The sequence below is a fragment of the Chanodichthys erythropterus genome, chromosome 5 (genome assembly GCF_024489055.1).
Source record: "Chanodichthys erythropterus isolate Z2021 chromosome 5, ASM2448905v1, whole genome shotgun sequence".
Classification (NCBI taxonomy): domain Eukaryota; kingdom Metazoa; phylum Chordata; class Actinopteri; order Cypriniformes; family Xenocyprididae; genus Chanodichthys; species Chanodichthys erythropterus.
Genome location: NC_090225.1, coordinates 10785375 through 10797737, shown reverse-complemented (window position 1 = coordinate 10797737; position 12363 = coordinate 10785375). Strand labels below are relative to the sequence as shown.

Below are 12363 nucleotides of genomic sequence, written 5' to 3'. Positions count from 1 at the left end.
AAAGACCTCCGAAGAACAGGCGAATCTCAACATAACACCGACTGTTATGTAACAGTCGGGGTGCACGCCTCAATATTTGCATATGCCAGCCCATGATCCCAAAATTATGAAAGGCATTAGACAAGGGCAGCCAGTATTTAACGTCTGGATCTGTGAACAGCTGAATCATCAGACTAGGTAAGCAAGCAAGAACAACAGGGGAAAATGGCAGATGGAGTGATAATAACTGACATGATCCATGATATCATGATATTTTTAGTGATTTTTGTAAACTGTCTTTCTAAATGTTTCGTTAGCATGTTGCTAATGTAGGCTACTGTTGGTTAAAGTTCACGGAGACAAGCGCCGTCACTATTTTCATTTTTAAACACTTGCAGTCTGTATAACAAGGAGCACAACATTTAAAGGGCCAGCAGCCCCTGAATCGGTGCATAGTTACAGCTTTTTTCGATTGCTAAATGACAGTGAGCACAACTGGAGCTACATGTGCAAAACTCTAACTACAGCCTGCACTACCAACAGTCACCTGAGCTAAACAGTTCACATCACCTGCAAAACTCATTCCAAGCAACACAACTCTTACAGTTTTTTTCGATTGCTAAACGACAGTGGGCACAACTGGAGTCACATGTGCAAAACTCTAACTACAGTCTGCACAGCAGCAGTTCATGTGGACCAAACTCTAGTTCGTTTTTCATTGCTTGAACACAGTTTTCAAAACTCTACACACTCATTTACAGCACTTTGTTCAAATGCTAACACACTGCAGTCAAAACTGTGAACCACACATTCAAAACAGAATAGATTTCAGCCTTGTGCCTTTCAAACACTGCTGATTGCAATTTTGCAGGATTAGCCCCTCAATTATTTGTTAGAATTACAGTATGTACTTTTAGTTTCTACCTTTTTTTCTCATTACTGTAATTCCGTAAATTACTACAGACTATTGAAGCAAACTGCTAATTTTCATTTACCTTAAACAATTATGTTCTAAAAAATTCAATAAATCATGTGAAAGAATGTCACTCTTTTCTTTGACGAAAATATTACTTTGTATGAAGTCACTGAAATTGCTCAAACTGTAAAGATGAAAAGTTTGTATTTTCTGTGTTGGTGTTTGATGCTAGTGTTTTTCCTCTCAGTGTGTTCTGAGTGACAGTGTGTGTTATCTCAGTGAGGGTTGTGTTAGTGTTTGGCTGCACTGAGCCTGTTTTGAGCCATGTGTTAAGAGTTGTGTTGCTTGGAATGAGTTTTGCAGGTGATGTGTTAACTGTTTAGCTCAGGTGACTGTTGGTAGTGCAGACTGTAGTTAGAGTTTTGCACATGTAGCTCCAGTTGTGCTCACTGTCGTTTAGGCTGTAAACTGTAATTATGCCCCAAAATAGGCAGTTAAAAAAATGTATTTAAAAAAATCACATTCAGGACACCTTAGACCTATATTACATCTTGTAAAAAAACGTTCGATGGCACCTTTAATGCATCTTCAATGAATAAAAGTATTTTGAACAGTTCTTCCAGCCAAATCTTAAAGTTTTTTTTTTTTTTTTTTTTTAATGGATAAAAAACCTTAATATTTATGGTGCTTTTTGACAGCCTCTGCACTGAAAACAGTAGCATCGATATTCTGTGTAACTTCACTTTTTACGCTCCACAAAACATATAACGACAGAATTTGGCTGAACAGCATCTTTAAGTTATTCTTCACCTCCATCTCTCCTGCTCCTTTCTTTCCTCACACAATCTAATGAACACAGAACTGGAGAGGCGTCTGTATGCCTACGCCTCTCAAACGGCACACATAATTGTTTCTCTCTGTCTCCGCTGGCATCTGAGCTCATGTGTGAGAGGTGAATGGTCTGTCACACCCTTAATGAGCTCAACCCACTAAAGTCAACTGTGCTCTGCCCGTTAGACGAAGCCATTTGCATTAACCAACAGAGAGAAAACACACAGATCGCCTCACCTACCAATTACTGCTACAGCCGTCTGTGCCAAGATCTCTTTGTGCATGTTGTGCGTGTTTTTGTGCGTGCCCTGTGATTGTGTTTTATGCATGACCTTGTGATTCCAGAGGTGTACTGCAAGTGAAATGTGTTTGTATGAGCGTGCGTGTGCATGTGTGCGTGCGTGTGTGTGTGTGTTTGGAGGTGGGTGCTAGTAATGCATGAATATATTTAGGTGAGCAGGAATGCTCATGGAGCGCTGCTTGACAGTGCCCTAATGATGTCGTGTCACCTGGTGCCCACTGTAGCCACGCAGCCAATTAGCACAGAAAGAGAGACACACACAAGACAAATCAAATTACCCATCTGCCCTCATCCCTTGATCCCGTTCAGCCTCCGTTATTTATTCAAAGGAGCCACTCGTTCATTTGGGCATAGCGGGAGCCCAGGGTGATGCTGCAGGTGTGTCTGTGTTGTATTGATGAACGCACAAGGGTCTAGAGTGTGTGCACTAGGCAAAGTACGCTTTCTTCACTTGGGGTCAAGTATGTGAACCGATAAAGTCTTTTTTTTTGGCTGGTACATGTGTGTTCTAGAGTTAAAAAAAAAAAAACCCAAAAACTCAGACTCATTGGAAATCTCTGGTAACTCTGGACACATTTCTGCTAAAGTGCCAAAAAAAAAAAAAAGTATATATATATATATATACATACTAAGGCTTCATAAAATGTTTAATTTTTTTGGTCCAAAATTCCATTTTATTTTTTCCCAAATTCAATTCTTACTGTTTATTTATTTATTTTTCATTTAAAATTTTCTGGATTCCGTTTTAATGTTTAAATTAAATTTTAATAATCAAATAGCATCTAATTATTTGAAATCAACACCACTTTAACAACTATTTATTAAAAATGTCTAACAAAAAATAGGCCCTTATATATTTAAATTTTTCATTGTAATGGTTTAATAAAGTGTATTGATCAAAAACCATGTCTAATCAATTGAATTCACAAAAGATGAACAATTTATTATTTATTAAAAAAAAAAAAAATTCAATAATCAGACCCTGTGAAATGTTTTTTGTTTTACTCCAGAAATTCTGTGTTGTTGTTTTATGTTTTCTGGATTCATGACTTAATACAAATGTATTATCAGAAACAGTGTTAATCAAATGGAGCCATAAAACATGAACAGTTTAATTAATATTTTAATGGGGACACTACAGGCAAAAACACTGTTTTTTCATGCACCTTTCAATTTTGAGATTTTGCGCTTTTTGACTTTTCATAAAGGGTTTTTTTTTTTTTTTTTTGGACTGGTGGAAAGAAAACTTCCAAAATAAACTTTTAAGTGTATTTTATAGCACTTTATCTATTTGTGTCTGTAGATTTCAATTATAGTAAATATCTTTAAAGGCTGTTTTCTCAAAATTAGTTTTTTCTCCTGCTCAGAAATCTCCACTCCAGCAGAACTTACATAAACCAAACTCCTATACAGAGGGATTTGTTGATATATAATTTGTTTAATTTTTATACATTTTATTCCTAATTTTTTTTTTTTTTTTTTCTGACTGTTGACAGTATTCATGGAGTGATAAAAATAGATATTCAAAAATTCCCTCTGTAAAAACATTTGACTTTAATATGTCAAAAAAATAAATAAATAAATAAAACCAGTATTTTGAAATGAGATGAAATTCATGTGTTCATGTCCTCATATAGTAAGATGCTGAAAACACCTTGAGTATATGTACCTGAAGCAAGGTATTTCTGGTCTCCAAATTTTGTCATTATTCATACAAAAGTTCTGCAAAGCTTGAAGCTAAAATAAGGTGCCATTCTGCAAATTTTTGGAATGTGTAAATGGCTTTAAATCCGTTTCTAAGGGGCCATGGGTGGATTAAATGTATTGAATCACTCTATTCACTTTTGCTCATTTATACATTTCAATTACTTGTGCGTTAGTCCACCACCTGAGGAGAGTTGTTACTGTGTGTGTGTGTGTGTGTGTGTGTGTGTGTGTGTGTGTGTGTGTGTGTGTGTGTGTGTGTGTGTGTGTGTGTGTGTGTGTGTGTGTGTGTGTGTGTGTGTGTGTATGTGTGTGTGTCTGGGGAGGGGGTAATTCTGTAAACTCCAGTCAGACTGAACGTGGATCTGACATGGATCTGATTAGGTCTCTGCAGTGAGCTTCAAAGCTGCTGTAATTAAGCTGTCAGTCAAACGCAGGTTGCGAGGGGTGGAAATAAACACCAGCAAATCATGTGGGAGGAACCTTATTATTATGATTGTATAGGCCAATATGCAATTCTTTAATAAGTTACAAATATTTAAGTTATATATTCTACGGTGTTACAGTATTTTGTGATTTTTCTTTTTTTCAATGTCCTGTGTAGTGCAAAAACGCTTCAGAATTAAATTGTGAATGGCTTTTCAGAAAGAAATTCATGGAGACTGAGACGGCAGAAAGCTCACCTGGTTTGTTTTCTTTATTTTACAAAAGCAGTGCTTTGTTGTTATTATGGGTGTACATGAATAAAAAATATACCCTTTACAGTTTTAAATGATGACTTTTTCTGTTATCTTATCAATAATGGAGTATTTTAAGTTCTTTTTGCTGTTATCAGAAAAAATGCCCGCCGCATTTGGCAACCCCATAGTGTTAATTTCCAGTTCTGCTTCTGATTTTGAGTTGAGACAAGCTGCAGAATTGTAATTTGTGTTTACAAATGTAGTTTCAATGAAGTGTAGTCCTTAATAATATTACGCACACAGCATATGGCCAATTCATTCAGAAACTTTAGATGATATGAACTAAAAATAGTTTTTCTCTGTATATATATATATATATATATATATATATATATATATAGAGAGAGAGAGAGAGAGAGAGAGAGAGAGAGAGAGAGAGAGAGAGAGAGAGAGAATTTAAAACATTTATTAATTCGAATGGGCTTTATTGGCATGACAAACTAATGACATGTTAATTGCTTTGACAATAGTTTGGATAAATATGTCAAAACAGTTACTATATAAGGGAGTAAATATGTATAATTGTTCAAAACAAATAATTATTTATGTTTGTCACAAAACTTGTTGAAAGGAAATTATTCTTCTGTTGTGTTTAGAATTAGAATTCATTAAATTCTTCCTGGCATTCCAAACAGAATTCCTATTCAACTTTGTGTGGGGTGTGGCCAATTCATAAATTAATACTCAAATTTTAAAGCAAGACATCCTCAGTTCTTAGGGTGTTCTCTCACAAAAGTTTTTGGTGTGGACTGAAATAATTTGATGTTGGAGTTCAGTTCATGTAAATTTTAACCATCCCTGACTGACATCCCAAATGAAAATGCAATCTATTAATTCCATTTATTTGTCTTTGAATGTGTGTGTGTGTGTTTGGTGAGAATGGAAGAAATGCGACTTGACAAATGTCTGTTTTAATGGACGAGAGTGTCTTTTAAGTAGATGAGACTGCTGTCTAACTCGCGCTTGTCTTTGTCAGGTGGTGTTCGAAGGTATCCGTGGAAATGGCTTTGAGGGAGACATTGCAATTGACGACGTTTCTGTTTCCAAGGGGAAGTGCAAACAAAAGGATAGTGTGGACAAAACAGGTCTGTACCATCAACAACACTTCTACAGCACAAAAAAACACCTCTCAGCCTGGATCCCTCAGTAATGAACTTTATATCTGCTGATGTAGATGTAGGGGACTAAAACCACTCAGCGTACAGATTTTTTTTTTTTTTTTTTTTTTTTTTTGAGTTTCAATGCAAAGGAAAAGTCAAGAACCTGCGAGTGATGAAACAGCACTGACAGCTATCCATACAACAACCAAAATTAGAACATTTTAAAGTATTGTTTTGATCACTTGCAAGCAGTTACAATGAATGGGGACTTTCATGCTTCAAAAAGGGTGAAAATGCACCATACACGGATCATGTAAGTAGTTCATACGATTTCTGAAGTCTGATATCATGCAAATCTTGACATCCACCCTAGCTCTTCTTGGTATATGCTCATTAGAAAAGATTTGTGGACAAACTGTTCTTTCAAATTAATTATTTTCAATGATTTGGTTGGTCCAATTCACAAAACTGTTCCGAATAATTCATTCACAAATCACACTCAGCAGCTGTTAACCCTGTAAAGCTTGTTATAGTAAGTAATAGTCATATATTATTATTATTATTATACTTTTTTTTTTTTTTTTTTTTTTTTATTGGAACAGTTTTAGTCTCTTTTTTCCCCTCAGCATCATATTTGATACATCAGTATGATATAGTGAGAATACAGAGCTTGTACTTGAGGAGGAAAAAAAAAAATTTTTTAAAGAGGCACAAACTGAGCAAAAATGTGCAACTTGGTGCAGTTGCTGATATTTATATGACCAAAAAGTAAGATGAAATGCTGATAGCTTGTAAATCAGTCAAATCTTTATAGCAGTATAGTAGACTACATGTATATAAAATGCATATAAATATCAGTTATCACTCTATATCACCCTATTAAGATGATATTTAAAGCCTTGGTTTTATGATCAAACCTCTGTAGTTTTTATTATGCAGCAAATAGGGTTAAGAGTTCACTGGAGGAGAAAATAATGACTATAATAATGAGATTTCAGTTATTGTGTGATTCAAAAGACTTGGAATATAGAGCACAAGTCAACTCCTTTTATGATGCTTTTATGGTGTTTTTTTTTGTTCTTCTTTGAGATCTAATAGTACAGACAGAATATCAAAAGGATTGAAATGGCATGATGGTGAGTAAATGATAAAATGTGAATGATTCCTGTAATTCGGTTACATCAGGAAGGTCTGAGAAATTAAATGTCAGTAAGCAAGAAGTTGGCAGACTGTGAGCATGCAGGAGAGATATCACACCAGAACAGTGTTTGTGATGGAAGTACGCACTGGTCGAGGCAGCTGTAGAGGGCTGCAGGGGCTCAGGCACTGGGCCCAGGTCTGACAGCCTTGGCTTCTTCTCACCTCGTGCAGCCCTCTGATGGTGTGGCAGGCCTCGGGTCTCCTCCTGAATGCTGATCTTGGCACATGATGGGTATGAATGCATGCACACAGACAGGAAAAGGCCCAACGCCAGACTCTAAGACAGAGACAGGGCAGCTGTCCAGAACACCATCCTCCTCAATGCTCACTAGATGAACTGATAAAATATTATTCTTCTTACTGTAGTGCAGGAACATACACCTTGCAATTCATGCCATATATGCATGATATGCATTAATCACATATAATGAATAATTGCCTTTAAATGAACATATACTACCTTTCAAAATTTTTGGGTCAGTACGATTTATTTTTTTAAGTCTCTTATGCTCAGGCTTTTCTTTGAATAAAAATACAGTAAAAACAGTACTATTTTGAAATATTATTACATTTTTAAATAACTGTTTTCTATTTGAATATATTTTAAAATGTAATTTATTCCTGTGATGCAAAGCTGAATTTTCAGCATCATTACTCCAGTCTTCAGTGTCACATGATTCTTCAGAAATCATTCTAATATGCTGATTTTCTGCTCAAGAAACATTTCTGATTATTATCAAAGTTAAAAACAGTTGTGCTGCTTATTATTTTTGTGTTAATTGTGATAATAATAAAATATCCAGGTAATTTAACGTAAAATTACTAGAATGACTTTTCCGGTAAATACACCATTTTTATATATATATATATATATATAAATTATAAATATACCATTCACACATCTGTACCACAATACCGATAAACTCTGTGATGGAAATTACCTTTAAATGCTGAGCCATTTTCTTCATCCATCTTATTTTTTTCTTCCGAGTGACAGGTGTAATCACACTGAAAGCTATTTTGCTCTTAAAAAAACACCAGACGCATAATAGTCACTATAGTATTGCAGTTACTATAGTACACAAACAGGAAAAGAAGGCATGTTCTCAAGCGTGACATGTGGCGCAAAGGTCAGATATTCTTCTAGCACATGTTTGAAAAGCAGTGAAAAGCAGTGGTGTCAATTGACCCTTTTTTGCTGTGCCCCAGTAACATTTTCCTGAAAAATCATGTCTGATGAGGTATAGTTACAGTAGATAGATACGTCTGAAAATAAGCTCTATGCCCCTCTTCCTTCTCTTTTCCCTGTGGAATCCTCGACTTGAGTTGCAGTCTGTCAGACAATTATTCATAATATGACATTGTTTTCTCTAAAGACATGAAAGTGTCTTCATTCTTTGTTCACACACAGCATCATACCGGTAATTTACTGGTAATGTTACAACTTCTCATAGGCCTACAGGTAATTTGCCAGAACCAGTTTACCAGTATTTTTGAAAAGGTCCTGTTCACACATGATTTCTTAAAATTAAAATCTTAATTTCTTTCATGAAAAGAAAAAAAAAAAAAAAAAACTCTTACTGACTCCAAACTTTTGAACATATTATTGAGTGCAAAATTCTAATTACTAAAAGTAGGCTTTATTTTATTTGAGAGAAATACCATTTCTTATTTTTTTTCTTTTGATTTTTCAAATATGACCTGGACATGTCATAAAATCCTTTATTTTTAATCTGTGAGGCCTTGACTGCTGACTGACTGTCTGTTACCAGCTTTCATTGACATACATCTGTCTGTCATGAAGATGGATGGAAACACTTCTTCTGTCCTATAGATAGATAGATGTACTTTAGACTGCATTGCTGCCAGAACTATTCACATTAATTAAAAATATTGTGGAAACAGCTTAAGTGAATACTCCTAAACAAGCTTCCATAATTACGAGTGCTGCCAGAGAAGAAATCTAACAGCCACCTCAAGTGCTGTGCGAGATGTTTCAAAGCATACAGTATCAAAACACCCCCGTGATAACACAGTGTCCATGGCAGCGGCTCCTTATCACCTAGCCTGGAAGATAATACAGACACTCCAGCAGAGAGAAGCTCTCACTGCTACCAGAAAATAATAATGAAACTTAAACATTACCCTTTACAGCATTATGCCTATTACAACTACAGAGACATTTAGCAAGACAAAACCAATATATATGTATGTAAAATATAAATATAAATGTAAAGTACAAATGAATATGAAGAGTATAAGCAAATAAGAATCGTTGAATGTGACATGATTAGTATATATGGATGATGAATGGAATAAAAGATTGAAGAGATTGTTAAAGACTGGCCTTCCTTCCAGAAAGCAAAGATGGAATGTTCACGGTTACTCTCTTGGCATGAGACAGATCCACAACAATCCTCTTCAGAAACTGTAAGATACACAATTATCAAGGAATTATTCAGAGCAATTCATGAAAAAAATATATACTGTTACAACTATGAAACGTTTTATGGTAACTGTCCTCCATGTCACACAGTCTTGTATAGAATAATTTTCTGAATCTAAGACCTGAATCATCTGAATCACACTTTCAGGGCATAGTTATTTTTGATAGATTGAAGCCTTGACCTTCTTGCTCTGAATATTAAAAATGGCAGAACCCTTATTCCTACTCAGGGAATTCTGTTAAGAACATGTCCTGGTCATATTTCATACCAAAATCAAGAGAAAGGAATAAAACATATTAAAGCCTATTCTGCCCATTTCACCCTGCAGTTCTCATTAGATATAGATATGCTATAGATATGGTAAGGGAATGTCGAGAGCTCTCATAAAACACAAAAACCCAACACGTGTGTGTGTGTGTTTTGCGGGGAAACATTTCTGAAAACATTATTTTTGTAATTCTGTTTGGCTGAGCTAGTTGGTAAGAAATTACGCAGATCACTAAATGATCTTAGATTATCTTCATATACTTCCAGAAGCATTTTATCTAATTAGGTTTCTTTTCCAGTCCAACTGCTTAATTTGCCAGATGGTCTCACATTTCAAAGCCACATCTCAATTCATTAAGTCACATATCATGCAGTGTCATTTTTAATAAACAGCTAGAATTTAGCATATCATTTTAGTTGGTTCACCCAAAAATGAAATTTCTGTCATTAAGTACTCACCCTCATGTCATCCCAAACCCATAAGACCTTCGTTTGTCTTCGGAATACAAATTAAGATATTTTGGATGAAATCCAAGGGTATCTGATCCACACATTAGTAATGACATTGCACCTTTTGAGGTCCAAAAAGGTACTAAAGACATTGTTAAAACTGTTGACGTGACTATGGTTCAACCTTAATATTATGACGAGATGAGAATACTTTTTGTGAAACAAAAACAAAACAAAAATAACGACTTTATTCAACAAATTTGTCTGTTCCCTGTCATACTGCTACACTATTTTCGTTGCAGAGCTTCAGGTTTTATGTCTGAACGTGGGCTCGGTATACTCAGAGGGTGAAAGAAATTTCATTTTTGGGTGAACTAACCCTTTAAGTAGTACAACAACCTTTAACACTCCAGTTCATACCACATAATAAACAAACTGTATTTTTCTTTTTTATTAGCATTATTTTTTATAGTAGTTTTATTTTAAATGGGACTGAGACATCTGAAAAGTCAAGGAGACGCATTGCAAAGATTGTTATCATGATTAGGCTATTAATTAGGTGATGTAACATTACCTCAACTCATTTGCTGAAAGGTATGTAAGTGAGCATTAGCGTGTTCATTCAGTTCGAGGTTTGTAAATACAGTTAGTCCACTTTCAACACTACCGATTGGCAGTTGTGCAGTTGGCAAGCTGTGTTTTTTTTTTCTTTCAATCAATGCCAAAAAACCTTAACAAAATAATATTTATCTCACAAATTGGAAAGTGACTCAAAACCAATTCGCCTGTGCGCAGGCACCACTGTGTGAAGCGCCAAAGCATGTGCGCTACCTTCTAGGCATTCGTTTTTCCTGACAGTAACGTGTACGGACATTTTCATATAACAATCCTCAAGCTCCTACAGCTCCAGCCTGATATTTTTTCAATTTTAAATTGTTAAACACCTCAGGATCCTGTCATGCTAAAAGTGAAATGTAAAAAAAAAGCTCCATTATTATTTCAAGTTTTAATGTAAGCTTATACCTTAGTCTCTGAAAGCGTACTGCGCTGCTCTCTCCTCTGTACCTGGGTTGGCATGAACACTGCCGTTATATCACACACACGCACACAGGGCAAGTGCGGCCCACACACTAAAACCTGTTCATGCCGCCCACAGGTGCTGAGCTGTGCTTACGCACAGGAAAGTGTAACGCGAGCTGCGTGCGGCACACCGCAGGGCAGAACAAAAGAGCCAAATTAATGATTAAGATCAATCATTGTGAAAGCTCCCTCACAGAGAGAATATTCCAGCTCTCAACCGCACGGATTGCTGATAGCTGTTGTTTCTTCGGGAAAAGTTGTGTGTATGTGTGTGTGTACGTGGACTGTTAGCTAGCAGGCTCTGTCTCTGACCCATGAGGCTTTGCTATAGAGGATATGTGCATTCATCAATGAAACTCGTCTCTTCTTTGATTTTTTTCCAGGGTCTTTCCTGTTCTGCAGCACATTTGGAACACTGTTGGTATAACAGACATTCAGAAGTCTGTTCGGTTTAAGATCCTTTCAACAGGATTGATTATTTACAGTACACAGTTAATAGGATGGATGCCTAAAAAGATGGGAATAAAGAGCTAAAATTAGTCAATTTTGAAATTGTATTATTAATCTACCAAATTTTGTCATTTTTTTTTTCAAATGGTGAAAAATTGAAAAGTGAGACAAACCAACTAATACCACAACATGGAATGCATCAAATTTCTAATATAGTACTGTAGGGATGATGTATTTTTGTATGGCAAAATACAGAAATGAATTAGCATTTTAGCACTTCCGGTTCTATTGTCCTAAATCATTTTTTTTTTTTTTTTTTTGTTATTGGTTTTTGGTTAAATGCATGAAATAAGCTCTGTGGTTAAAACAAGCTCAAGATATTTTCTCGTTTTATTCTACAGTTTAAAATACATCAGTTTTACCCCCTTGTGATTTTTAAAGCTTTTACTTGTCTTCAAAAGGTGGTTGCTGACAAGTGTTTAAGGGCGTTTTCACACCTATGGATCATTTTTGTTCCGCAACAAGGACTAAATTTGTTACATTGTCTCATTTTCTTCTTGGTTCGGTTCGCTTTTACAAGGCAACATTTCAAAGCTTACCAAAATGTGTTTATGCAAGTCACATGCCAGTACAACTGTCTTCTTATTGGTCAGTTTTCTCAGCATCATCCATCAAAGTGATTGACAAGTTAGCTCTATGAGTTTATTGTGGCTTTATTTTTAACTGTCGAGACACACGCAAACATGTATTCTTGTTCATATTATTCATATTATTGCTGCGGCAAATTCAGACGTGCTCTCTCTGGATCTCCGAGCGCCGTGTAGTAGGCTAACTGTGTTGAGACCATATATGAATGCAGCAGAGTGGGAATCAATGTTCTTCGGGACAGCATTCCTGC

At 35.7% G+C, this 12363-nt stretch overlaps 1 protein-coding gene across 1 annotated transcript in view; it reads left to right on the top strand.

Moving 5' to 3' along the window:
* The window catches only part of LOC137020599 (MAM domain-containing glycosylphosphatidylinositol anchor protein 1), a 221049-nt gene extending 215428 nt beyond the window's left edge, over positions 1 to 5621 (top strand). The window contains exon 16 of the mRNA XM_067386365.1: positions 5448 to 5621. Coding sequence (XP_067242466.1) covers positions 5448 to 5621 — 174 coding nt within the window. The remainder of the gene's footprint in view (positions 1 to 5447) is intronic.
* The last annotated feature ends 6742 nt before the right edge of the window (positions 5622 to 12363 follow it).